Source organism: Adiantum capillus-veneris, chromosome 15 (genome assembly GCF_014529385.1).
Source record: "Adiantum capillus-veneris isolate H3 chromosome 15, ASM1452938v2, whole genome shotgun sequence".
In the NCBI taxonomy this organism is placed as follows: Eukaryota; Viridiplantae; Streptophyta; class Polypodiopsida; order Polypodiales; family Pteridaceae; genus Adiantum; species Adiantum capillus-veneris.
In genome coordinates this window covers 94,836,815-94,864,650 of record NC_140945.1, presented here as the reverse complement: position 1 = coordinate 94,864,650, position 27,836 = coordinate 94,836,815, and the positions used below count along the sequence as shown (strand labels likewise).

Here is a 27,836-nt window from a genome sequence, read left to right as displayed (position 1 = left end):
ATGTGTTGTGTGTCGATTGGAAGCTAGGAAGAGAGCATACTATGCTTTTGAGTAGAATCTAATGGGTCACGCTTCATACATTGGGCCGCCCATATTGCCCCAACTACAAAACCATGTTCTTTACTAACGAGGAAACTATGCTCACCCTTGTAGGCTCGAACATGTCCCTTTGTTGACAATACGCACTATCACAACCATTCAGCTTAGCTTCCACTCTCACCTATGCGAGACAAGGCACCATCAACTATGCTCACTGCAAGTTTAAGTCTGGAGTACCAGACACTACTGGAGTGCTCAGCTTTTGCTCACATCCTAACTTGCTTCCCTCACATTTTCAGCCATGACCTAGAGCTACATGCTTTCCTCTCCGAGTCACCGTGGGCTCTCCATTGCAACACTCAATACAACGATCCTTGAGCATCGCATCACTCATCAGTCCCACCTATGCGAGACAAGGCACCATCAACTATGCTCACTGCAAGTGTAAGTCTGGAGTACCAGACACTACTGGAGTGCTCAGCTTTTGCTCACATCCTAACTTGCTTCCCTCACATTTTCAGCCATGACCTAGAGCTACATGCTTTCCTCTCCGAGTCACCGTGGGCTCTCCATTGCAACACTCAATACAACAATCCTTGAGCATCGCATCACTCATCAATCCCACATAATACGACAAATACCATTAGTCGCATAAGGCATAACCTTCCGAGGACGTTGATCCCTCTCTCTCTCTCTCTCATTGATATGTTGCATAGTAGGGTTTAATAGCAATTTTGCATATGTGAAAGTTGTGTAGATAGACTTATCTCAAAATTGTTAAGACTAGTAGTAGGTGCATATGATTTCGAAAAATAAAATCAAAAGCCCAGAAAGCATGAGTGTCTTAAACACGACCTTTGAAGTCCCAGGCCATGTTTCTTGACAAAAACAATAGCACAAAGACCAAAACTATCTTAGATTGACCACCGCATTGGAGCTCGATAAGATGGTCCAAGAATATACAAATTGGATTTAAACCTTGTCTTCATGTCTTGATGCTTCTATACAAATCAGAATGATTGCTCCTCCCAACCACATGAACGCACTAACTTGTACAGCATAAAGGTGGCATGATAAATGAGACGTAGGGCATAGAGCTGTGGAAAGGGCCCTTCATTGTGATGTGCCTTGTGGCCTAAGACAACGAAGTCTTCAGGTTATTCATGGCTGTCAAATGGCATGTTTAATACCTACAATTAGGAATGGGCTTCGGCAATGTTGCGACCTTTCCTGAGCAACCCATGAAAGCTTTGCTATGAACACGAAATAGGCAGCATCTTCACATGATTTGCTATCAAATAATTCTCTCATTTTCTAACCAGTACTAGACCGCTTCTGGGCCGCCTGTAATTACAAAAATTCATTCATAAGACGATTCAACACGATGCAGGTTGGGCAGATTAGATCTAAAGTAAACTCTTGTAATCACTTTAAGTTGCACTGCAGTATGAAGTCATATTGTTTGGACACTTCCTGATGAGTGTCCAGCCTTAACTAAATGCAATGACTTGCCCCACACAAAGCTTTTTTTCATTTTTTAGCGTGCTCATTCATTGACAGCAAGTGAATATGGCAAACGAGTTCTATTACACATCCCCTGCACAGCCTCTTACTTGAACATAGGCCACTAGCTATGACAGCCACAATGTACAAGGCATTAATGGATGCAATCTTGCACATCTACTAGATGATCAACAGAAGAAAACAATTGTCTGCCTATGGGACTAAATCGGGGCAAAGAGCAGTAAAACCGAACACTGACAAGCCTTAAAAAAAGATGAAATTGATCAGGACATAAGACATTGTTCGTTTACTCAGTAGAGCACAAATGTTGCTTCATTATTGAAAATGCAATACAGCTCAGGGTATTGAAATTTGACAACCAATGACATTCAATTACACTAAGCAAACACTCACAAACTTTTGCTTGCCAAACCTTGCTCATTGTGAATGCTTGCCTGCCCACTGCAAACCAAACAAAGGAATGGTAAGTCACAATCAGAATGTTCCAAACCTCTTGTGCCCTGAAAATTGCCCGACTTGAACAATTAGTAATCAATTCTAATGCAGGTATATGAAAACTCCCCCCACTCTGCAGAATAGGAGTCCATAGACAACCACACAAAGACTCAACAACAGACTTCATATAAGTAGAATGGTCTGAACTCACAAATTATAAGAGGGGATAAAACACTCACAAAACTACAAAAGCAAGGGATCCACAAGAGAACAAGAAAAAAAAAAACAAGCTAAATCCCTTTACTTGCTACTAAACAAAACTAGATAAAACAAACCATTATTCACTTAAAAATGTTTTTAGAAAAGGCATAAGAAGAAGCTGACTAAAACTTGAAACAAGTACTCAACTTTAAACTAAGGATAAGACATCTCAAAGACATTACCCAAGAAATCAAACTCCACACAACTTCTTCTAAAGGAACAACTTCTTAGATCCTAACGTAAGCTAAATATTAGAAATGAATACTACTAACCTACAACAAAGAGGCTGAAAATAACCAAAGAAGTACAAAGATCCAAACTTGACAAAATGTGACCTAAACTTCGTTGCTTGTCCAAACAGGAATAATAAGATTATCACCTTTATCATGCATAGCTTGGACAACAACTATGACATCCCTACTCACGTCGTGACTGCCCAAGAGTAGGTGCAAGTTTGTATAGAGGTCATTCATACTTTGAACGTACTTTTGCTACGCAAAGATAATAGTAAATACTTGCGGTACACACCCAAAATACTCTAGTCAATGTCTGTCAGTGTTGAGGGAGACACAATCCAAAAAGGAGGCTGATATTGCGTAGGACAGCCTCACAGCATAAGGAAAAAATCTTTGGAGCACAAGAAAAAGAGGCAGAAGGGAGAGAAGGAAATGCAGGAGGGTAGGGCGAAGCACGTTGAGCAGTCTTCTCAAGATCAAGGATCCAACCGAGGGTGACCGCCTCATACAGGTTGCAAAGGTCATCCCAAACCTCATGTGATGATCAAAATGATGTAGAAGTGGAATCACACAATTTGCACAATTGATGAAAAGGTGAGAAACCACCTTGCAATTTGTCTCGTTCCACGTATCAACCATGGCTTACGCAACAATCGATGATGAAGTACAGATCCAGTAAATAATAAGCCAGTTGAAAAGGTAGGAGTCACCGACGGCGAAGCAATAGGCAAGGAAGCCATAATAGCAAGACACATGGCAACGTTGCGGTCCATAAGCCAATCCCACAAGTTGGTCTCCATAAGAATAACCAACATCTTCATCTTCTAAACCCTAAAGTTGGAACCATCCAACTTCTCCAAGATAGGCACCTTGTTGTTGACGGTCAACATAACTGCTAGGGAGCAAATAGAGCAAAGGCTGTCGGTCATCTACACCAAAACTCAAAATTCGGAGGTTGGTGGCTGAAATCTGAAACTTTTGGAGAATCCAATGACAAAGGTGAGGTCACACAGAAGCCGAACAAGCCTCAAGGGCTCCAACTGGTGCAAAGGCAAGGGAAAACCTGCACGAGGAATGATGACACGAGCAAGGAGGATGGAGGAGGAAGCGCTACCAACGCCAGTTGAAAGCTAGGGTCTGCAAACCACCGCACGTAGAAAACCCTGAAGGATGAGGAAATGCTGCAAAACGTGACATTCAAGAATGCTACAGAGCATTAAAAACACTAAGGGAAGCATACATAATAAAATAGAGCCTTAGCTAGAGAACTAAAAACGCGGTGGTGGTAAACTTTCACGCAAGGATTGGTATTAAAAACGCTAATCAATCAATGCTGAGAGCAATTCACGCAAAAGGAAGAGGTGTTAAGACTTACACCACTCTGCTGCTTCACAGGTCTAGGGCATGCATGCACGGCTAGTGTGCCTCCGGGCTGGCCACCCATAGCATATGCATATAGGCTGCATTGTCCGACCACCCACCTTGTCCGGGAGCCCTTATATTTCATTTATTTTTTGTTGGGTCGTGGGGGATTTTATCTGGCATTGCCCTACCTCCCTTGGGCACCTGTTTATGGGGCCAGGGGGATACCCACTTCCACACACATATTGATTGTACTGAGGGTCTTCTACTCATGGTAGTCAGTGGGGGCTTGATCGCCCCCTCTTTCTAGCGTTTGAGTTTTTGTCTCTCTCTCCCCTCTCCTCTCCTCTCCTCTCTCGTCTCTCCTCTCTCACGCTTTCGCACTCCAATGGTATCAGTCGTCAGCGTTGAGGGCACACCTTCAGCAACAGGTTCTCCTCCCAAGGGCGAGATCGGCACAGCCAGCATTTTTCTGCAAAGATCTGCCAGCGTTTTGCAAAAGCCAGGCACGCGATGGACTTTGGCGCTTTTCTGTCGCAGAGGACCCCCCTCCACCTGCGTTTTTGCAGATCAGGCCAGCGTTTTTGCTTCTGGCTGTGCCAGCGCTACACTTTCTGGCAATTTCGTCGCCAGAAAACCCCGCCAATCCATCAGCGTTTTTGTGGAGCACTAGCGTTTTTTGGATCTGCTGCGTTTTCAGCATGGAGGGGCAGCGCTCAGCTTCCAACCCAATGGATCTTGCTTTCCCCGTCGCCCGTCGAAAATTCTCTCCATTTCCACCAGATTTCAGCCATATACCACTGCTGTTTTTTTCTCTGTTTTCAGCCTACCAAGGGTTGTTACATTGATTCCCCACCCTCCCCAGACCCTCTACAGCGCTCCGGATCCTGCCGGGAGTGTACGAGCACGCTGAAAATCGCTGGACAGCAGCGTTTTCATCACCTCGCAATTGCGTTTTTGTGTGGACAGCAGCCACATGGCTTGTGTTTTTCACAGAGGATGAAGTTACCTCCTGCCATGACACTATACAGTGGTAGCCCGTGACGTCTCTCAGTGACTGCTGCAGTACACGGTATCTTCGACCACGGCTTGATCATCTACGGGCGTACGATCCTTGGGAGATCCATTCATTCGAGCCATCGTTTCGCAGTTGCGCACTCCAGAGGGGGTGGTGACTCATGGTTTGCTTTGGACACACCTATGGACTCATCAGAGGAGTTCACACGAGATATGGCCATGCTCATGGCATATGGGATTCCGACATTCCCAAAGACGACACCACCATCTTGGGTGGACAAACACTTACCGCTTGACCTCGACTCGTCATATCACTTGCTTACACAGGAGTATCTACATGGACTTAGGGAGAGGATCTTGGATCTCTTCTTGGACAGGTTCATTGGTTGGATCTACAGTATGGAGTGGGACTTCAGTGCTTTGGACTCTCTTGGAGAGTTTACCCGCGAGATGCGAGAGATCATGCATCCCGCGACTACATCCGGAGTCACCCGAAGCTTGGCTTGGATGGTAGAGCAGTTGCTCTTCTACACTCCCAATCATTTGGATTGTTACCTTAAGAGTTGCTTACACTCACCCTCGGTAACCTTACACCAGACTTATCGCCCGACCTGGGCTTTCCCCTCATCTTGGATTACCCTACCTATTGACAGGACACCATCTGGTGGTGGTCCGTGCGGTCTTTCGGTGACTGCTGCAGCTGACGGTAGCTTCTACAGTGCGGACTGCTTAGTCTGCACTTCCTTGATTCAGAGGACGTTTACAGTGCAGATTGCTACATCTGGCCTTCCTGGAGTTTTACACAGTTTAGCCACCTGGCCACACTGGGTTCTAGGTTCATGCATTGACAGGCTTCCGATCATTCTCACGACAGTTCCTGGCTTCTCCACTTTCTCCAGCGGTTTGACTACACACACCACAGATCCTATTGGGCAGGACACTTGCAACTTTCATGACAAGGAGTTGTTTTCACACTCAGTTTGGGACACCCCATACTGTTGCTAGAGTCGCGGAGTTCGCTGGAGTATTGTCCTTCCGTGAATACATCTTCATCATTTGCCTCACATCTTCGGCTTCACGCGGTTTGTTCACCATCAGGTGCTGAGAAGGGGTGTTAGACTTACATCACTCTACTGCTTCAGAGGTCTAGGGCATGCATGTACGGCTAGTGTGCCTCCGGGCTGGCCACCCATAGCGTATGCATATCGGTTGCATTGTCAGGCCACCCACTTCTGGGCCAGCCGTCCACCTTGTCCCGGCGCCCTTATATTTCATTTATTTTTTGTTGGGTCGTGGAGGATTTTATCTGGCGCACCTATTTATGGGGCCATGGGGGTACCCACTTCCACACACATACTAATTGTATTGAGGATCTTCGGCTCATGATAGTCAATAGGGGGCTGATCGCCACCTCTTCCCCACATCAAGCATTTGTCTCTCTCTCTCTCTCTCTCTCTCTCTCTCTCTCTCTCTCTCTCTCTCTCTCTCTCTCTCTTCTCACACTTCCGCACACGCGCACCCAGCACCCACAAGAGGGAGTGTGAGGAAGGCTAGGGCGAGGATAGCGATGGGAGAGGGTAATGGAAATCTCCGAGAGAGCCTACAGCTCTAATACCATGACAAAGTGTGCAATGAAAGAGAAACATGAACATGAGAACACGTGAGAACACGAGAGAGAGAGAGAGAGAGAGAGAGAGAGAGAGAGAGAGAGAGAGAGAGAGAGAGAGAAGCCATCAACTCAATAACTTCAGAGTCAGATGATACAAGATGATCAAAGCATGATTATAAGGAATGGCCATTTTCAAGCTTCCATTCCCCATTCTCATTCCACTTCACATTCCGAATCCCCATTCCATGTTTTAGACGTGAGTATCCATAACCCCGTTTCCGTTCCTCATTCCGATTTTTGGTTCCGGGCCAAAAAGTGGACATGTTAATCCCTTGCCAGATCCATCCTAAATACATGACATGACGCAAGCCAAACTCACACCTAGACACACGTAGTGAGCAGATATCAGGCTCACCTCCCAGCCAAAGAGCCAATACGGGCTCACCCCGAGCTTGGGAGCGTGCAACCAAGCATGCCAACCTCTGTCACAAGGTGTCCCATACCACCAAGCCCATACCAGTACGGGTGTGCGGGTAGAGTTGCCAAGGGCCTAGGGATTAAGTGCGGTGATCACTCATTCCCCTTTAGAGGGGTCGGGATAACGTTGAAGAGGAAAGGTACCCATGATAACAGGCGAAAACAAGAACTATGCGGAGCGCAACTCCATGAGTTGTCTCCGCATCTTTGCTAGCTGCCGTTGCAGTATAGCGACGAGAGGTGTGTCGGAGGCAGATGACGAGAGAGAGGAATTCTCAAGACGAAGCCCGTGCGTGTGTGGAATTGGGAGGAGAAAGATGAAGCTCCTCCATAGATTTATGTGTGCTAGCTGTGCCATTCTCATGCGGAGAAGCGCCATGTGACGCCATGGCGCTTGGATGCAAAGGCGAATATGGGAGTATGTAATAGGAGTTTGTTTGGGAAAAGCACCCAAGACATAAAATAATAAGAAAGTAGTAGTAAGCAGGAGGGGATAGAGAGAGTGTAGGAGACGGGGCCAGAAAGATTGCTCATGCACGAGATAGAGCTTTCGGTGACATGGATGTCATGCTCTACTCGCCGTTGTGTCTTATATAGGGGAGTTGTTGCTAAATTGGCTTTATCTGACAGGAAAATAATTCTAAATGAATTATTGGATTTATAAGTGAGAAGGGTTTTCTCGCTTGGAACACTAAGAAAAATAATTCTAAATGAATTATTGGAATTTTAAGTGAGAGGGGTTTTCTCATTGGAGACATCCGAGTACAGAGAATTCCTAGTGCATCATTCAGAGTAACGACGGGAGCACTGTGAAAGGGAATATCTGTAAGGCCACCAAGAACGGATACTTCTAATGCGTCACATCGGATGGGTGACAGGGAGCATCGGGAAGAAGTATCCAACCATCTGGGAACGGACATCTCTGATGCATCATAGGATGGGTGACATAGAGCATCGCGAAGGAGATTGTACCGTAAGTTCGATAGGAAAGGACTAGGTGATGGGTATTCCTGATGTGTCACAAGGTGGGTGATGAGTGCATCGGAAAGGGAATATCCATAGTCATGAGGAAATTCTGAACTGTGTTGGTATTGTGCACAAGGAAAAGCAAGCACTTGAATGAAGATGAGTTCAGAGGAAACTTTGAGGAAAAACAGATGCTTTCTGAGAAAGCGGGATTGCTTGTTGGGAAAGCGGATGCTTTCCCGCGAGGAAGTCTATGTCTGCATTGTAATTGTGTGTGTGATTGCATCCAGGGACGTCTGGGAAGTATTGTGAAAGCATTGTTTTTAACTTATAAGGTTTTATTGAGTTTTTGAGCAGATTCAGACTATTTTAAAATACGCCGGCCGCCCACTTAATAAGTGGGCAGCCATCTGATAAATAAGGCAACAGATCAACCAACGTTTTCTCTCTCTCTTTTTCTGGCAGAACAACGATTTTAAGAATTTTTTTTTTTTTAGAAAAAAAACGGCCGCAATCTCTACGCGAGCAGCCTGCGCTCAACTATTCGTGCACATGGCGAGGAGCTATAAAAGCATCACATGCCCTCACTCAAAGAAAGAGATCAATTTTCGCAAGGAGGAGATGCTACTGCAAATTTCAGCCGCAAAGAAGACCTTTGCCGGTGATGCCCATGGCTGCCCCAAGTGTACCCAATGTCGCCAGGACCTAGTGCGCGAGTTCCCTCGCGAAGAAGTGCCTACAGAGCGTGTTTCCATCGCGACAAGCTGCTGTTTTTCTCTGTTTTCAGCCCATAAACACATAGTCATAAGGGACGCATTCTGGGACGGGGCTCAAATGGATTTTTAGTGTAAAAAAGAAAAGTGGGGACAGAAAAGTGGGGACGGGAAGCCCGAAAAAGGTAGGCGCGGCTGATTTACGAGAAGGAACCCGAGAAAGGTAAATCAACTGTGCGAAAAACAACAGACGGGGCTGATTTACGAGAAGGAACCCGAGAACACACCTCTTTTGTGTGTAGGATTGGAAGAGAGGACTTTCTATGTATAGATCTCTTCCGGGGAATTGCTTTTCGAGAACCGAGTTGCGTTTTGAGCGTCGAGACTTTGAAGGTAATGATTTTCATGTTATGATCTCTAAGTATTTGTTTGCAGGTGTACTTCCTCTTAGTTGAGGGAGTAGGAGCAGAGGAAGGCATAAGCCTCTGTAGGAGAAAAGCGCTCTGAGGAACTAGAGCCAGATCAGCCCAGGGGTTTCGTACCCGAGTTTGGGAAGTAGATCCACGGATCAAAGAGAGGTAGTCTCTCGAGTTGTAATCCAGGAGTTGAGATTCCCAAGTAAGGACTTCGCGTCCGGGAAAGCAGAGTTGTTCTGCGAGAAGAGGACTCTGGAAATAGAGTCAGAAAAGAGTTGTAGGGATTCCACGCCCTGAGTGTTAGGTGCAGCGAATGATTGTTTGTGCTTTGCTCAAGATGAGTGCTCCGAACTGTGCTCAAGGTTCCTTTTAGTTCTTATGGAAGGTAGAGACTTCCGTTCTTAATGGAAAGTGCTATGATCACAACAAAGTGAATGGACACTGTGCGTGCAAGTGAATGAGACTGAGAGATAGAGAGAGAAGAGAGATACGACACCAGAGACGTAAAAAAGGCCCCACTCTCGTCGGCGAGTGGTCTACTTATGATTGCACAAAGGCGTACAATGATGATGCATTGGACTGATGCAACCTGGGACTATGCCGATGACGACGACAACTTAAGGGCTGAAATCTGTGGTCTTCTATCTGCTGAAATTCGGGGCTGTTTCGGCGGCTGAAAATGACTGTTTTGGCTGCGTTTTTATGGGCTGAAAATGGGGGTCTTCTGCAACCAACTAGGGCTGAATCTGCTGCTGTCCAATAGGGCTGAAAACGCTGACCATCTGATGCATCAAGGCTGAAAACCAAAAACGCTGATCTGCCTTTGATATGGCTGAAAAACGCCACCTCTTGCAAAAACGCAAGGATGACGTGCTGGCAATTCTGCTGATGTCAAAAACGCTATGTCCTTCTGTTGCTTGCTGAAGCGCTAGCTGAGATGTTGATGGGAAACCAAAACGCTAGGATGACTGTTTATGGCGATGAAGAGGAAATCTGCAAATGCTAGGTTCTTGATGGGTTCTTGCTGAGAAGGTGTCTGTTGAGCAGGGAGCTCCTGCTGCCTCTTCTGCCATTTAGTGCTAACTTGGGTTTGCTTATATATTAACTTAGCAAAATTGCCCTACCTACTTTTGTTGGAAAGTCACTTAAAAATAACAAGCGAAAAATGTCAAAAATAGGGAAAATAGGCTACATGCACTGGACAATTTACCTAACTGAATCTGATGGATTTTGAAGGGAATACTGATGATCATGCTGTGTGCAACCGGAGGATATGCACCTACACTAAGTGACTGGGTATGCACGGTCTACGAATAGACTCACAAAGTGCCAGATCACTTCTAAATCTAGACTAACTGGATTGACTGAACCCTGATCATGCTATAGCTTGTCCACGGACACATAGGGTTGGATGTGTCACGTGACATCCCCTCCTTTTCAAAGTGAGGTACTGGTACCGAACTGCATGGCGTCGAGGGAGATCGCCAATAGCATCCGGAATCCTAGAAGGGACTCTTCGCCGGCCCACTCTGCTGTGTGGATCCTGCGGTACTTGAACTTCATAAAAGTCTGCAACGCTTGCTTCTTTGGGCCGTGCCGAAAGCGACACAAAGTCTTCTTCAATGCTTCAACTTCGTCGAGAGTCATGCTTCTTTCTTCTTCAAGAATCTCCATGGCTGAAAATTCCTGAAACCATTTCCAACACAAAACCATGAACATACCCATTCCATATAAAGTGAAGGAAAAAAACTTGTCTTCTCTAAAGACTGTGTATGCAATGTAGATGAACATAGAGACCGAGTGACAAACTGTTCATCAAACACATGCAAACAATGAGGTCGAATCTTTCTCTTATGATCTAGAGCAATCAACTGTGGCAATTCACAACGGAAATGCCCATGCTTGGTGCTCATACTTTCATGTGCTCGTTCGAAAACTGTGTCATGCCAAGGAAGAGTGACTTCCTGACATACATATCTTTCAGCTTTTCATGAAAAATCCGCATACATTCATGCTCATTCATGATGGAAACGTGCTCAACGTACAATATGTCATGCCTAGGAAAAGAGATCACATAAAGAGGCTAACTAAAATACAAGAAATGATCACGAATGAAACACTCGATCACTGTGTGCGAACTAATCATGCGAACATATAATACTTCCTGTAAGGGTTCTTGAGATCTAGGCTCGAGAGCCAAGATCGGTCCTTGCTGAATGATCGAATCGTCCTGTGGGAGTTCTTTGGACCTCGACTCGAAAGCCAAGATCGGTTCTTCGTGATTGATCGAAGCTGTAACGAGGTTAGCTTCGCTAGGGAAAACATCCACTAACACATCATCCTTGTGAACAATCACATCATCTTCATGCAAATCATCATGCTTGTGAGAAATTACATCTTGATTATGCAAATCATTGGCATCCAAATCATCATGCTTATCATTGTCATTCAAATCATCATGCAAATCATTATCAATCAAATCATCATCATGCTTCACACAATCATGCAAATCCTGTGTGTCATGCTTTGGAGAAGACGAGACTGAGAGAGTCTCCTTTTCCTGATCCTGTTGAATCTGTGCCTGCATTTGAGAAAAGAGTCGCAACATCTCTTGCACTATTGCTTTGTTCTCGCGATCAAATCTTGCTTGACTTTCTTTTTCTCGCAAATAGTACTTACGCTCTATGGCTGCCATGTCTTCTTCGTAGGCCTTTCATTCTGCTTCTCTTTCTTAGTCCAACTCCTCCATAGGAGTTAGCGCAATCCTTGACGTAGATGGGGAAAGGGGAGGGTCGGAAAAACCTCCTTGTGGAGAAAATTCTTCTTCGCCGCTCTCATGCTCATCACTTCCAAGCGAAGTATCCATTCCGCTTCGAGTGATGACCATTCTCAAGTCGTGGGTGCTTGTGGAATCTTGTGGTCTCGGGTTCTTAAGTTCACGAGGAACTTGGGTTCTTGGGTTCTTGAGGGTCTTTAGGTTTTCTTTTGCTTGCAAACCGTGTTAAAGAAGGATCTTCTCTTCACCCGAGCTCTACTCCTTTCTGCGGGCGCACCCCTTCGCGGCCTTGCGCTCACACCAAGGTTGCTTTTTCCCATGTCACGTCGATTGGCCGGCCGCTAAGTGCACGGTCCGCTCTCAATGAGTGAAAAGAGACACAAGGGGAGGCTGGACAAGCCCTTCTATATTGGGATTCCTGTCACTCTTCAACAAAACACGAATAGGAATCGACACGCCCAAGCGAACTTAGGTTCGTGCGACCGCAACAAGCAAAAAAATTCTTGTGGTTCTTGTGGTTCTTTCCTTGAGTGATACAAAACACTACCAAAGCTCTAATACCAATGTTAGGTGCAGCGGAATGATTGTTTGCGCTTTGCTCAAGATGAGTGCTCCGAACTGTGCTCAAGGTTCCTTTTAGTTCTTATGGAAGGTACTAGGTAGAGCCTTTCGTTCTTAATGGAAAGTGCTATGATCACAACAAAGTGAATGGACACTATGCGTGCAAGTGAATGAGACTGAGAGATAGAGAGAGAAGAGAGATACGACACCAGAGACGTAAAAAAGGCCCCACTCTCGTCGACGAGAGTGGTCTACTTATGATTGCACAAAGGCGTACAATGATGATGCATTGGACGGATGCAACCTGGGACTATGCCGATGACGACGACAACTTAAGGGCTGAAATCTGTGGTCTTCTATCTGCTGAAATTCGGGGCTGTTTCGGCGGCTGAAAATGACTGTTTTGGCTGCGTTTTTATGGGCTGAAAATGGGGGTCTTCTGCAACCAACCAGGGCTGAATCTGCTGCTGTCCAATAGGGCTGAAAACGCTGACCATCTGATGCATCAAGGCTGAAAACCAAAAACGCTGATCTGCCTTTGATATGGCTGAAAAACGCCACCTCTTGCAAAAACGCAAGGCTGATGTGCTGGCGATTCTGTTGATGTCAAAAACGCTATGTCCTTCTCCTACTTGCTGAAGCGCTAGCTGAGATGTTGATGGGAAACCAAAACACTAGGCTGACTGTCTATGGCGATGAAGAGGAAATCTGCAAATGCTAGGTTCTTGATGGGTTCTTGCTGAGAAGGTGCCTGTTGAGCGGGGAGCTCCTGCTGCCTCTTCTGCCATTGAGTGCTAACTTGGGTTTGCTTATATATTAACTTAGCAAAATTGCCCTACCTACTTTTGTTGGAAAGTCACTTAAAAATAATAAGTGAAAAATGTCAAAAATAGGGAAAATAGGCTAAATGCACTGGAAAATTCCCCTGACTAAATCTGATGGATTCTGAAGGGAATACTGATGATCATGCTGTGTGCAACCGGAGGATATGCACCTACACTAAGTGACTGGGCATGCACGGTCTACGAATAGACTCACAAAAGTGCCAGATCACTTCTAAATCTAGACTGACTGGACTGACTAAACCCTGATCATAATGTAGCTTGTCCACGGACACATAGGGTTGGATGTGTCATGTGACACTGAGTCTGGAAGGTGAGATCCAGAGGCGAGAACCTTGATTCTCAAGGAATTGGAATAAGGAACGGAAGTTTCTTGAAATAGGGTTTTGCCCTAGGAATAGGAAGCCGAGGCTTCCGGGAATCATCAAGTCTTATTCTAGAACGAACGTGGTAATACGTTCGGTTCAAGTGCTTGTATAGACTTCTCCTCAGTAATAAAGATACTATTACGGGGGAGACCAGCCCATCTTCTAGTCCCCAGTACTGTGTCGATCCTCTCTCTCTCTCTCTCTCTCTCTCTCTCTCTCTCTCTCTCTCTCTCTCTCTATATATATATATATATATATATATATATATATATATATATATCCTCTGGCTTCAGTAATAAGTGATAAATCCTATTTATCTGAATGTATTTTATGCTATGCGCTCCCGTTTGTGACAGGAGTAAGGTGGGTTAACTGCCCTAGGGTTCAACCCGAAATTTTCAGACTTGGGCTGGTCATTTGCTTTTTTTTAAAAGTTCATACTCTTTAAAAATTGTGGGTGGCCCTTCTGCTTTAAGAAAACGTGAGCCTCCACTCAAGTAGGAAGTTAAAAAAATAAACCCTTAGTGCTCACGCTGCCCGTAAAGAAACAAGCCACCCTCGCGTAAGCGACTCCGCACGTTGAAGCCGCCCTATGAGCACCGCCTCGTTGCCCAGGACTCGCACCACCTCACCGCTCTATTGTGGCACCGCCTCACCACCCTAGTGTTGTGTCGCTGCGCCGCGCTACAGCCTTGCAGCGTTAGAGTGCCCCACGTAGCGCCTCCGTTGTGCCGCTACCTGGGCTCCCACAATACCTGCGCAGGACCTATATGTGTGACGGCACTGCCTTAGTGCAACCCTATGCCCGCACGCGACACAACATAGATGCCATGACCTCGCGACACTTGGGAATACGGCCACAATGGCACCCCGCTAATGTGCACTACCCAATGGTAATTCTTGCGTTGAGTACACGTAATTATCGGTACCAAGCGAGACCAGGAGCCGCCATATACCAAACATAAGACCAAACGACGGTACCAAGCGAGGCCATGAGCCACCACCCACTGAACATAGGACCAAGACAAATTTCTCATCTCCTCCATCTCTGCAAAAACATACTTCCTTAATCAATACCTCACCAATTGCATACAAAGGGGCTGCCATGTCCTCAGAGTGGCAGCTCTTGAGGAAACCCTTATGCAATGAATGGCGACGGAGAGGCGAAACAAAGACAAACCAATCATTCATGTAACCGTGACTCACAAATCAACATTCCGCACTAGAGAATCCGTGAAAAAGAATTTACCAAATTCCCACCACGGGCTTGCATATGCCCCCCTTGCTGTAACAGACTTGGACACTCCAAGTCAAGACTCAACCGCGACAACACCAAATAACCACTTCAAAACAATTCACAGATCACAATAGATTTGCACTCGCCCGGCGGAGTTCCGTGCCTAGAAATATTGGCCCCAAAGACTGGCGACCCTTTCGGTATTTCTTTTTATATTAATCAATCATCAAAGTACAAGAGAGCGGTTACGGTTTCACTCTCAGACTCTGCGTCCAGATACTCTGAGAAGTGAGGCCCTCACCACTAATTTAAAGGTTACAAGGGATGCCCAAAAGCAGAGCCCCAAAAGCTTCAAATCAAAAGCAATTACTCTCTCTCTCTCTCACAGAGAGTCAAAACATGAAAGCAAAAGCATTCTCTCTCTCTTTCTCATTTAAGTAGAGAAAAAGCGAAATTTGCGTCGCTCATCATTTTCCAAAAAAAATTAAAAAATTTTAATAATCCGCCTCCGCGATTTCCGGAAATTAGGGTTTCTGGCAGAAATTAGGGTTTGAAGGAATTTTAGGGTTTCTGGCAGAAATTAGGGTTTCTACTGTCCGCCACGTCATCACTTTGTGACATACCCCCCTCTTGAAAGCATTGTAATCGACCGCGATTACGCCTGCAAAACCGACAAAAGCCATAAACCGTCTTAGCAGACACTGACTGTTAGTACCTACGTACTAGGAACACACATCTAGCACATGTACGAAATCGACAGTCACATCACACGACATCACCAGACATCACAGGACATCACATGACATTCAACATTCATTCGGATCTTAGACCATGATTTATCGGCAATGTAGTTAGCAATCACATCTAGGTCCAATCGGGACCTCATCGATGTCCGATTGACTAACCCCTATTGCAACCATGTCTATTTGAGATCAATCAGACCAAAATGGTGCAGTCATTTTGTCTATCAGTTCCTGCACTCACAAGAAGTCAAGAACATATCAATATCATAATCAGGAATTCCATTTCATAAAGTCATCCAGCAGAATACTGTCAGCTCTCAGTATCCCTGAAGCTCAAAGAGACATCAGTGACTTTACTATCAAAATCGAGGCATCTGTTGACAAGGGAGCGGAGTGACTCCCCTCTTGTGCATCCCACTGCACCAGATCTCCGACCAAGCTGAGTTCTGGGTTCCGTTTGGAGTAGACTATGCTAAACCAAAGCATCGAGGTAAAGTTTCACAATCCGAGGAGTATCTGCTAGGTCCTCCTCCTCCATCCACTTCGCATCAAATGCAGGAAAGTTCTTGAACTAAACAAAGAACCGCCTTCGGACTTTACCTTTCTTCGTATCGTTATGTGCCAAAATCTGTTCAGTAACAAGGATCTCCTCGTTTTCTTCCACTTTAGGTTGCTCATCAGGCTCCCCATCATCAGGCACATCACCCTTAACAGGATTCAAGAGACTCACATGCAATGCATTGTGAATCCTCCAAGTATCTGGCAGTTTCAATCGGAAGGAGACATCATTTATCTTTTCAGTAATCTGGAAAGGTCCGTACTATCACATACTAAGCTTTGGAAAAAGCCTCTCCTTTCCCTTTTTCTTTCTTAGGCGTGCCTTCTCAAACGTAAGAGCACCCAATCATCCTCCTTCAGTTTCAAGTCGCGACGATGGCGATCCGCTGCCTTTTTCTGTCGTTCTTGAGACTTCTACAAAGTCTCGCGAACCTTGGCAAAAGCCGTATCCAAATCTCGCGAATATTCATCCGCTTCCAATATCTAATCTTTCGTGCTCAGGAAGGATGGAACCTTCGCAGCACTTTCAACAATCTCCCCGTCGAAGAGTGTATCGTGTTACTGTAGGCAAATTCCACCAAAGATAGGTTCTTTTCCCATTGAGTCTTCTGATCAGAGATACAAGACTTCAATAAATCTAAAATCACTGAATTGGCAATCTCAAATTGCCCGTCAGTCTGCAAGTGGAACGATGACGAGAACTGCAACTGCGTGCCAATGTTCTCCCAAATTGCCTTCCAAAACAAACTCATAAATCTGGGGTCTCTGTCGGAGACGATCGTCTCAGACGTGCCATGTAATCGGAAAATCATCGTGATCATTCTGTGTTCTTGGGAGATCAAAAATGAAATCCATTGCAATACTTTCCCAGGGGTGGGTGGGTATGGGTAAAGGCTGTAACAATCCCTGTGCCTTATGCCTGTCAAACTTGACCTTCTGGCATACCAAGCAACTGCGCACAAACTCTTCCACATCCTTTTTGAGTCTCGGCCCAAAGAAGTATCTCTCTACCCCTTTTATGGTGGTAGCAATGCCGCGGTGACCCGTAAAAGGTGGACAGTGGCATTCAGTCATAACCTTTTCCCTCAACGGCTGTGTAACGCACAACATAGTCTTTTTCATCAAGTAGCCTTCCCGAAGGGAGTATCCAGCTACTGTCTCCCCATCCCGTAGCCGTGTGAAAATATCTGCAAAATCTGTATCTGTGGCATACTGATCGACCATATCCTTGAAGCTCCTATGATGTATCGCGGAAATAGCCAGAACCAACGGTTTCCGAGACAAAGCATCTGCCACCACATTCTTTTGTCTGCACATGGACAATCTCGAAGTGGAACTTTGACAAGATGTTCGCCCACCGCATCTGCTTTTCCGAAAGCTGCTTCTGTGACAAGAAGTAGCGCCAACTCTGATGGTCTGTAAAGACAGTGAAATCCGCTCCGAGTAGGTAATGCCGCCACTGAGTAAGAGCATGGATAACCGCCAAAAGCTCTTTCTCATAGATCTGTGCTGTCATCTCCGGCCTAGAGAACAAACGGCTCTCGTAAGCTATGACATGGCCTTCTTGCATCAAGACCGCACCCAGACTACAACCACAAGCATCACAATATACTTCAAATGACTTCTGCAAGTCCGGCAAAGTCAAAATAGGTCCCGTAGTCAATTTCTCTTTCAGTGTCCGAAAGGCAGTCACCTCTGTGGGTCCCCACGAAAAAGGTACTCCTTTTTGTGTCAAGGTATGCAAAGGGGAAGCAACCTCTACAAACTTTCGTATGAACCCGCCTGTAGTACGAACACAGTCCCAAGAAGCTTCTAACTTCATGGACATTCCTCAAATCGGGCCAATCACGGATAGTCTCTATCTTGGCCGGGTCCATTTGCACTCCTGCTGTTGCTGCTGCTGAGACAATGTGTCCCAAAAAGTGTATCTCTGGTAGGAAAAATTCACTTTTCTTTGCATTAATCACTAACGTGTGATCTCGTAATGCCTGAAAGGCTTGAAGCAGATGATCTCTGTGTTCTGCCTCATTCTTGGAGAAAACAATGATGTCGTCAAAGAAAGTGCCAACAAATAGCATGTACTCTCGAAAAATCCTATCCATCATCCCGTTAAATGTCGCAGGAGCATTGGTTAAGCCAAAAGGCATCACCAAAAACTCAAATAACCCAAAAGTCGTCCGAAAAGCTGTCTAGTAGACGTCTCCCGGCGCTATCCTGATCTGATGATATCCACTCTTCAAGTCAATCCTGCTAAAGCACGAGGATCCCTGTAACTTGTCGAGTATATCATCGATCCTAGGAATTGGAAATCTGTTCTTGATGGTGATTTTGTTGAGAACTCCATAATCGATGTACATTCTCCAAGATCCATCTTTCTTCAAAACCAACAACACTGGAGAGCAATACGGTGAAGTACTAGGCTGGACAAGACCCTTTTCCAAGAGGTCTTTCTCTGGGTTCATAATCTTTTCATTCTGTACTCGGCTCACACGATAAGGTGGCCGATTCGGTGGCGTGCTTCCAGATATCAGATCAATGGTATGATCTTCAGGCCCTCTCAAAAGCAATCGGCATGAGCGTGGAGAAAAAATCTTGGCGTTCTTTTGATCATGTCAAAACATATTCAACCTTTATCCAGCGTTCAGTTCTCTCCCAAAAGAATGAGTAAGAAATTGAAGTTCATCAAGTACAATCTCTAAGCCCTTCATTTATCAAAGTCGCTTTCTCGGCCCGGTAGTCAACCACGGCGTAGTTCTTGTGGTACCACGGATCTCGAGTAGAACGTCACTCGCGTGCCCTGAACACCCCTGTCATTGCAAACGAAGTTTGCCAATGCTCGGTGTAATGGCAACATCCCATCCAGGAGCCAGTCGAACTACCTCCGCCTGTGGCATCAGTCTGTCGGGTGTAATTCCAAATCGAGCCGCCAATTCCAAGTGAAAAGAAGTTGGCCTTGGCTCCTTCAAAAGGGCTTCCTGATCCTTCACTTTGCCCCAAAAGCGGCAAAGTTTGTACTTTCATTCATTAGATTCGGTGCAGGTCCCACGCCATGTGGTACCAGTTCTGCTTTTCTATCTGCCTTTTCTGCCACATTCCTCAGCTGCTCTCGAACTCTCAGACCTGTCGTAGTCTTTATCATTCTGTTCTTTCTGTGCCTTATCAGGGCACTTCGCGGAGATATGTCCCTGTTCCCCGTATCCAAAGCACTTCCCCTCTCTGATGAAGCGAGCTCTCTCCTCGGGAGTAAGCTTGGGTCGTGCATCCTTTTTTTTTTTTCTCTAGGTTGCTCTTTTTTCTTTCTACTTTCATTCCCAGAAGTCTGTTCGGCTCGTTGTGTCATAGCCTCATCTGTGGGGTAGGTCAGACTACCAGAGTGAATGGCAAAGCCCCGCGTCGCATGACTCATCAACTCCTGAATAGAAGCTGACTTCTGTTCCAAGAAGCGATCTCGGATCTCTGTAGGTAGACCCAAGGTAAACCGCTCAATCTGTTCTCTCAACGAGATCTTCTTGAATGAAGAGGTGGGTAGAAAAGAGCTCCAGAATCTTTCACAGTAAGAATTCACTGTATCGCTCTTGGTCATCCGGAGATGGTTCCAAGCAGCTCGTATATCTCGCTCAAACTCGAGTCAACCAAGAAGAAATAAAAAGCCTCTTGAATTTCAGCCATGTAACTGGCACAGTCTTGCTTAATAGAAGCGTGGACCACCAAGTGCGAGCATTCCCCTTAAAATAAGAGGCAGCTCTCCGAATCTTGGAGTGCTCTGAATAGCGTCCTCCCGCAAAAGCGATGTCAAACTGCTGTATAAAAGACAAAGCCTTCGAAGCATCTGAGTATCCTGAAAAAGTATCAAACTTGATCGAGTGGCCACCTTTCTTAAACTCTCGGACTTTCTTGCTTTTATCTTCGAGAAAGTCATACTGGTTGGCTTTGTAAAAAATTTTCTTGTTCATATAAAACTTTCCGTCATCGGAATCTGAGCTGTCTGTAGACGAGTCCTCAGTAGAACTGTCAGTCTCTAGGCGAGATGTAGCCTTCTTTGCCTTTTTCTTGCCCTTTCCGAAGCTTTGTGTCATGCTTCGCTTTTTGCTTTTTCTGTCTTCTTCGCTCTAATCCGAGGAGCTAGAAAAATTGTCAGAAGAAGAAGAAGAAGAACTGGGTACTCCTTCAAATCGAACACGCTTCTTCCGTTTCTTTGCCTTGTCAAATGTCAACCGACGACCCAAATATCCCGGGAAGTCATTGCCTTTCTTCTGCTTTTTGCCGTGCTTTTTGCCTTTCTTTTGCACGAAAAGCTGAGCAATCCGTGCATCAACCACGGTCTCTAGTTCCTTCTACGTATATTTTCGTAGAGGAAGAAGGTTTCTTGAGAGCGGGTTTCGGGAGTGGTGTTGTGGTTCTCTGCCACTCTGTTTGTACCTCTTCCAAAGAGGTCTGGTTCATATATTTTGCCATCTTCGGGTCCTTGGCAAAATTGAGCATCATCTTTGTTACATCGCCGATCAACTGGCGACACTCCATCTCTCGCCGCTCCGCCTAAGTAGGCCAAGGCGGGCCATACTCTCTGCCAGAATCTTCGTTGTGATCCCAGCCCGCATCTCCAGATGCAGAGGGAGTCGGCTGATCATTGCCTGAAGCAATAGGTGCCGCGGAAAAAAAAAAAATCGGGGATCAGATTTCCCGTAGAAGAGAAATCGGCCGTGCTCTGATATCACTGTAACAGACTTGGACACTCCAAGTCAAGAATCAACCGCGACAGCACCAAATAACCACTTCAAAACAATTCACAGATCATAATAGATTTGCACTGGCCCGGCGGAGTTCCGTGCCTAGAGATATTGAAACCAAAGACTGGCGCCCCTTTCGGTATTTCTTTTTATATTAATCAATCATCAAAGTACAAGAGAGCGGTTAGGGTTTCACTCTCAGACTCTGCGTCCAGATGCTCTGAGAAGTGAGGCCCTCACCACTAATTTAAAGGTTACAAGGGATGCCCAAAAGCAGAGCCCCAAAAGCTTCAAATCAAAAGCAATTGCTCAAACACGAAAGCAAAAGCATTCTCTCTCTCTTTCTCATTTAAGTAGAGAAAAAGCGAAATTTGCGTCGCTCATCATTTTCCACAAAAAAAAATAATAATAATAATAATCCGCCTCCGCGATTTCTGGAAATTAGGGTTTCTGGCAAAAATTAGGGTTTGCAAGAATTTTAGGGTTTCTAGCAGAAATTAGGGTTTCTGATGTCCGCCACGTCATCACTTTGTGACACTTGCCCTTCTCTCTCACTAGTAGCACCCCATACCACCCTATACAAGAGTTGGGAGAGCCTGTCAAGTTGGCCCCGCCCCATTAGCCGTAGTGGTTTTGTGTATGTCGCCATGCAGTGCATACAAGCAGGAGCAAGCTCTGATACCAATATTAATCCCTCGCCGGATCCATCCTACATACATGACATGACGCAAGCCAAACTCACACCTAGACACGTGGTGAGAGGACATCAGGCTCACCTCCCAGCCATAGAGCCAATACGGGCTCACCCACGACCTTGGGAGCGGAGCCTGCAGCCAAGCGGGCCAGCTCCCGCCACAAGGGCTGGTGTCCCATACCACCAAGCCCACACTAGTACGGGTGTGCGGACAGACCTGCTGTCACAAACTGATGATGTGGAAGCCCAAAAAAAGCTGACCTAGATAGCTGTACAGACGCCCGAGAAACGCATTGACATGCTGATGTGGCAGGCTATACAGGATCCCACAGAACGCGCTGACAAGTGCTGACGTGGCAGCGTACGAATTTCCGTGGGTTTGTTTTCCCCCAAGAAAAAGATCCTTCCATTAGTTACTAAAAGTGCCCATAGGGCTACAACCACCTCTACTAGAGAGGGCTACATCAAAGACAAGGGGAGACTCTCCCAGTGAGAAAACAAAATGTGTACAATGGAGTCTAAATCACAAGATGGGAGGAGGGAAAAGTCACACAAGAGGACGGTAGTGTCATCTGGGTAGTGCCACCTGGGTGCACCCTTGACCATGGTGAAGAAGGGCCCAGGACGCCAAAGTCGCAGAAAAGCCTCTCTGCGCTCTTCCATGCGGTCGGAGCTGCCCTGAAGTCTCTTGGATTGGCCCCTGAGAGTATGGACCAACTCCAGCCAAAATGCGCGCACTGTCTTCGCCGGTGGGACAGGGCAAGCCTCGAAGATGCGGAAACAACGGGCCCACCAAATGAACCAGATTGTCAGGCCACAGACGAGCTCCCAACACACCTCTCTCTCACTGCTCCACTCCTGGGGGAGGGGGGGTAAGCTTTGTAGCAGGCTGAAGTGTAGGTTGACCCCCCTAGATCACTATCATCCTACTGGAGGATGATAGCTCAAACTGTAGCGTCGGGCCCGTGAGGGTGGACTAGGCAGCAGCACCCTAAGTGTACTGTTGCGCTATGGAAAGAGCTGGCATCAGCCGAAGAACCCGAAGCCAAACCTGTTGTGCCATGGGGCAGTCCCACAGACAGTGACGCTGACTCTCCAAAGGATAGTCACAAGCTGCACAGGCTACCGAAAGGCCATTATGTACCAACCAACTCCCCACCGCCATAGCTCTGTGTGCAACTAGCCAAATTTCCGTGTTTTTTGCTGGCAGCTTTTGAGCCAGTAGCTTTTGAGTTTGAAGCTTTTCATGTATTGCTTTTGAGAGCCCTTGGGGCCCTTAGATATGTATTTTGAGGGCCTTCAGTACTTAGATTGGCTAACGAGCAGCTGAGCAAAGAGGACCCTCGGTCTCTGCACTTTGCTCAAGCATCAATATAAAAATAAATACCGAAAGGGGCGCCAGACTTTGGGGCCAATACCTCTAGGCACGCAACAATGGCATGCCATGTTGACTAAAGTGAATTGTGATTAAGTTTGTGAAGTGTTTTTAAGTGATTCTCTCGTATGTCGTGCCAGATTTTCAATTTGGGGTGTCCAAGTCTGTTTTAGTGATCAGAGCACAACCAATTTTCCTTCCACTGGGAAATCCGATCCTTTCTATCACAACACACATGGATTCAAGTGACGAATTCCCCAAGAATCAAACGAACCCACCCAACAACCCCGGTTCGGAACAAAGTACGAAAAATATAATGGACGACGATCAGATTCTGACGATTCAAAACAAGAGTACGGGCCACCACGGCCCACGGAGTATGAACAAATGGAGATGCAGCATCAACAGCAAGTTGATGCTTGTACTAAGAAGATGCTCCAGTATTCGAAAGATCCTCACTAAGCAAAAATTTTTACCAAGCATCCGATCGAAAAATGCATACTCCATGGCGTACAACCATCAACTCACCTTTAAAGTCAGCATTGAAGAAACCACCTGCACCACTAGTGTACACAGAAGATGAACTTGACGATGGCATAGAGCGACGAGTCAATCAATTATTGAGGACCACAAAGCATTCAAAGAGACGCAACAAGGGAGTAGACTACCCCGGCTACTTGGGTCGCCAGTCTTCTTTTGCAAATGCACAAAAGCCAAAGAAGCACGTACGTTTTGAGGGTGTTTCAAGTTCATCCTCATTTTCTTCTGACAGTTTAGATAGCTCCTTTGATTCAAGGGATGAGGACCGAAAGAGAAGAAAGACTCAGAGACACAGTAAGAACAAGCAGAAGGCCAAGAAGAGCAGATCCCACTATCACAAATTGCTGACGTATCAAAGCCCTAACCAACTTGCAGATGCTGGCCGAGGGGCCTAAACCCTAAGAAGAACAAGTAACAGAAGAAGAAGTCCTACCAACTTATGGGGACCCCATTCAATGAGGCCCCAAGAGACATAAAGGATTAAAATAAAGCAGGACCCACATGCACACAGAAAGACTTGCACAAATACTGACGACGTGGCAGCTGTACGGTCAAATTCCAGAAATTGAGCTAACATGATGACGTGGCAAGCTGTACGGATTTCCGCGTTTTGCACTAGCTGCTGTATAGAATTCCGTGATTCATGCTAGCAGCTTTTTGACTTTGCTTTTGGACCAGATGCTTTTGAGTTTGAAGGCTTTTTAATGTAAACTGCTTTTGGGGCCTAGGGCCTTTAAATATATAAAGCCATGGGCTCATTCTCAAGCATGCTTCATGGAGAAGGTGCAGAGTCTAGAGTTCCGGCTTATACTCTGTTGAAGCAATACAAAGAAATACCGAAAGCGACGCCAAGGTTTGGGGCCAATACTCTCTGAGATGGAATTCCGCCACTCCATGTCGTGTGTCATCTCACTCTCTCTCTCTCAGTTCAATTGTTATTGAAGTGCTAAAAGTCTGTTCAGTATGTTCTTTTCTATTAACACGTGGTGCCCGTCTTTTGACAGTGGTATCAGAGCATCAGGTGTGTGCTTTTTTGAAAGCATACCGATCCTACCAAGGAGGAGACAGAGCAAGATTGCACTTTCAAAAGTTCATTGGAAATTTTAGCTTCATGCTCCGACCCAGGACTGAAAAGCCACTCAAGCCACTCCCACCCTTACTTCATAGCGCATCGGGTGCGTCTTCACCGCTCATGTCTTACAGTGCATAAGCCATCAAGATCACTTACAAGAGTAACTTCTTTCTCCTGTCACATTCATCGTCCATTGCACTTGACAAAAACTCCCATAGGGTCTTCAGGGTGCCCTCACTCATCTTGCTCTAATACCATGAAGGAGAAAAGAGCATACCACAAGATATGACGGGTGGGGTGGGGGGGATAACGCTAGAGCAATAACTCTTGCCTAACTCACAACCCAAAAAAATGACGACTGATGACACAAAATGAGCCCAAGAGTCATTTATATATGACGTAGGACGCAAAAGTCTAGACATAGCCAATATATGCTCTGAAACAAAGAATGGGCCTATGGAGATAAACACCTGGGCAGCTGTTTAACAACATGGGTGCTTAAATGTACACTTGAAAATGCAAGACTCGCCAAAACTAGGATAATCAATGAAGACAAATACATTGTGCAATCTTGTTGAGTGCCACGCTGCTGTCATGTGCAAATCAAACACAAGGGCATACTCCTAAATCCACGCTTTCAAATAAATGTAGCAAACAACCCCAATTGCAGATAACAGAAGTTCTAGATTATAATTCCTACTAACACCAATAAGGCCTTTCACGTACCATCTAGCTAACAAAGCTAATTCTTGTTCACAAATTCAAAGGAGCTTATGTACCTCATCTCCAGTAGCCAGCTCGTGTACCAAATCAGTATGTTCACTCTGTGAGCAATAAGTAATGAAGAAAACCCCCAGTAACACAGTAGTAAGAGCAATAGACCAAGTGACATAAGATTTCCTGTTGAAAAATCCCTGGCTTTTCCGCCAAGTTTCCCCGTTTTTATCAATGCAATTAATCTTGTCCATAGTCTTGTCAAAATCAAGAATGCCAGAGTTCACTAGAAGTGTTTCAATTTTTCCCTCCTCTGTAGAAAATTCCTCTTTATCCCTTTCTTGCTGATGTGGAGAGACTGCACGCTTCATGCATCTCTCTGCATAATCAGCTCGAAGAAACTCTGGATTCTTATCCACATTTGATAATTTGATCATTTCATTATCTGCAGCTCTGGTCGGCTCTGCAAGGAAGCTTTGTTCCATATCCAGAAAAGGTTCGAGAGAGCTACCAGTATGAGATGCAGCAGGAGCAAAAGGATCCGGGGCATAGTAATTCTCCTGCAAAGGAGCACCTGCTATTCGAAACTGGGGTTTCCATCCTTCTGTAAAAGGCTCGACAGAAGAGGTAGAAGTAGAACAGACGATGGCAATCTGGCTAGCGTCCAGAGAGAGAGAGCTGCCATCTTTGCCACGAAGAATGAAACCCAGTTCTGTATCAGAGACTACATCTCGACGGGAAACTCCATCATCTTCTAAACGACTGGCGTGTAATACAGGAGTAGTGAGGGGAGGTAGCCCAAACCCTAATCCATGACCTTGAGCAAGTAAGGTTGAGGCGGAGAGAAGTTCCCAATCCTGCACGGAATTCAGATCTTCATTGGAAGGGGGCGAACCAACTGCTGAAAACGCAGACCCCGCCATAGCTGAAACGCATAAAAGAGGACGTTTAATAAAGCCACTTGATTCCTTATACCTCTAGGCTCTGCAGGATGTGATGGGGAGTCGTCAGTTAAGGGGTCATCTCTAAAGGTTTGTCCCTAGTTAATGGATCATGTCCAAAGGTTTGTTTTGTCCCACCAAAGAGAATAACACGAGAATCTAGAACCTCCAGAGCATCTTTCCAAATAAACAGGGTTTTGTGTATTTAAAAAAACTAATTTTGCGAAATGTTAGCTAGATTTTGAGCTTGCCTCGAAGAAAATTGGAATTAGAGCACTTCGTTAGCTGCATTTGTGTTGAATTGAAATCGAGTCAAATGCAACATACAAGAGCATTCATATCAATCATATAAGAATGTGTTTACTAGCTTGTGGTTGTCATTTCAACATTCTATGAAGAAGACGAAGATTGTGTGCACGCGCACGCATGCGCACACACACACAGGGAGGGAGGGATTGTGCCTTGCTTTCATCAAAGCATGTTTCTTTGATTTCGACTTGGTATCATGTCTGGTACATTGTAATTGTGATGTCCAATTTTGATACACTAGTGTGGCCGGCGGCCTTCGGCCGCCTCTCTCTCTATAGCGTGCACTGTCCTCGGCGTTACCGGATCAGCTGCATAGCCACACTATCGGATGAGGTAAACTGCGCCACATGGCCCCCTGAATGTCTATGTGCTTAATATATAGTATAGATGTATCTTGCAAAAGAACCATCAGAAGCGTACGAGTTTACATAAATTGATGATCTGGATCATTTCTAAATATTTTTTTATAAATATTGTTCCTTTTTATTTTGAAAAGAAAAAATATGCAAGTTTCCTTGCACAAGAGAGTTTTCATAGTCCTCCCAAAGTTTTATAATATGTGGGAACCTGCCATTCCCACGATAGCGTGTAAATTTTAGTGTGTTTGTTTCACTACGTTTTCAATACTCAATAAAGAATTCAAAATCTTTTATGTACCCCTCTATTTCTACGTTCATTTGTCAATTGTCGTAACCAATACATTGTTGTTGGTTGAATCTTTGCCATTGAGCTCGTTGACATGCTTCCTAGCCTCCTCTCTTTGGCATATCCTGAGATGAATCATTCCAAGAGATTTCTCCTTCTACACATATATATCAATGAAAACATGGCCAACATGACATCATTTCTCAAGGAGCCTTTAATGGCCCTCAGATTATAAACATGGATACTCAAACAGTGGGGAAGGCCTTGCATAAGGCCACAGGCCTTCCATGTGATGTTTCGAAGAGGATTCCCATGATGAACTTTTCATGCTTTCATGATCGTACCACAATTGACATACATATAGACCAAAGCACATTCAAGCAACAAGAAATTTTTCTCCAACAATCTCTGACCATCAATATCATCACGAATTCTCTCACCCATGTCAACTTCTTATCTAAGGCCACAAGCCTTCAATGTGCAAGTAGAGGTGACCACATATGGAGAGAGGCCTTCCTTGAACATTGAGTTAAACAAAATAGTAATTCCTTGCCATAACCATGTTGGGCATATCTTGCAATCAACGTGCCTCAAGTGATGACATTCTCGATAGGAAGCCCATTAAGAACTTATAGTACTTTAATGAGAACTAGGAAGTAGAAATGCTAATACAACGGTT

The 27,836-nt window shown here is 45.4% G+C and overlaps 1 protein-coding gene across 4 annotated transcripts; it reads right to left on the bottom strand.

Annotated features, from left to right (window-relative positions):
- Nucleotides 1-938: 938 nt before the first annotated feature.
- LOC147441102 (uncharacterized) lies at nucleotides 939-26,211 on the bottom strand. 4 transcript variants are annotated; one of them, XM_086482828.1, is made up of 3 exons: nucleotides 25,328-26,210; nucleotides 1,957-2,004; nucleotides 939-1,383 (listed from the first exon to the last, which is right to left on the bottom strand). In XM_086482828.1, exons 1-2 carry the CDS (start codon nucleotides 26,183-26,185, stop codon nucleotides 1,981-1,983), a joined length of 882 nt encoding a protein of 293 aa, XP_086338954.1. In that variant the 5' UTR covers nucleotides 26,186-26,210; the 3' UTR covers nucleotides 939-1,383; nucleotides 1,957-1,980. The 4 variants fall into 4 exon arrangements, with proteins under 4 accessions (XP_086338954.1, XP_086338955.1, XP_086338953.1 ...); XM_086482829.1 differs by having other exon boundaries at nucleotides 1,976-2,004; XM_086482827.1 differs by lacking the exon at nucleotides 939-1,383 and having other exon boundaries at nucleotides 1,803-2,004.
- Between the last annotated feature and the right edge of the window lie 1,625 nt (nucleotides 26,212-27,836).

Bases quoted from the DNA above. Each gene is read 5' to 3' on its own strand.
- LOC147441102 (XM_086482826.1), bottom strand. From the start codon at position 26,185: ATGGCGGGGTCTGCGTTTTCAGCAGTTGGTTCGCCCCCTTCCAATGAA. The intron at 3,633-25,327 runs GTACATAAGCTC...GGTGGTTTGCAG, and splicing joins AGCTGGCTACTGGAGATGAG to ACCCTAGCTTTCAACTGGCG.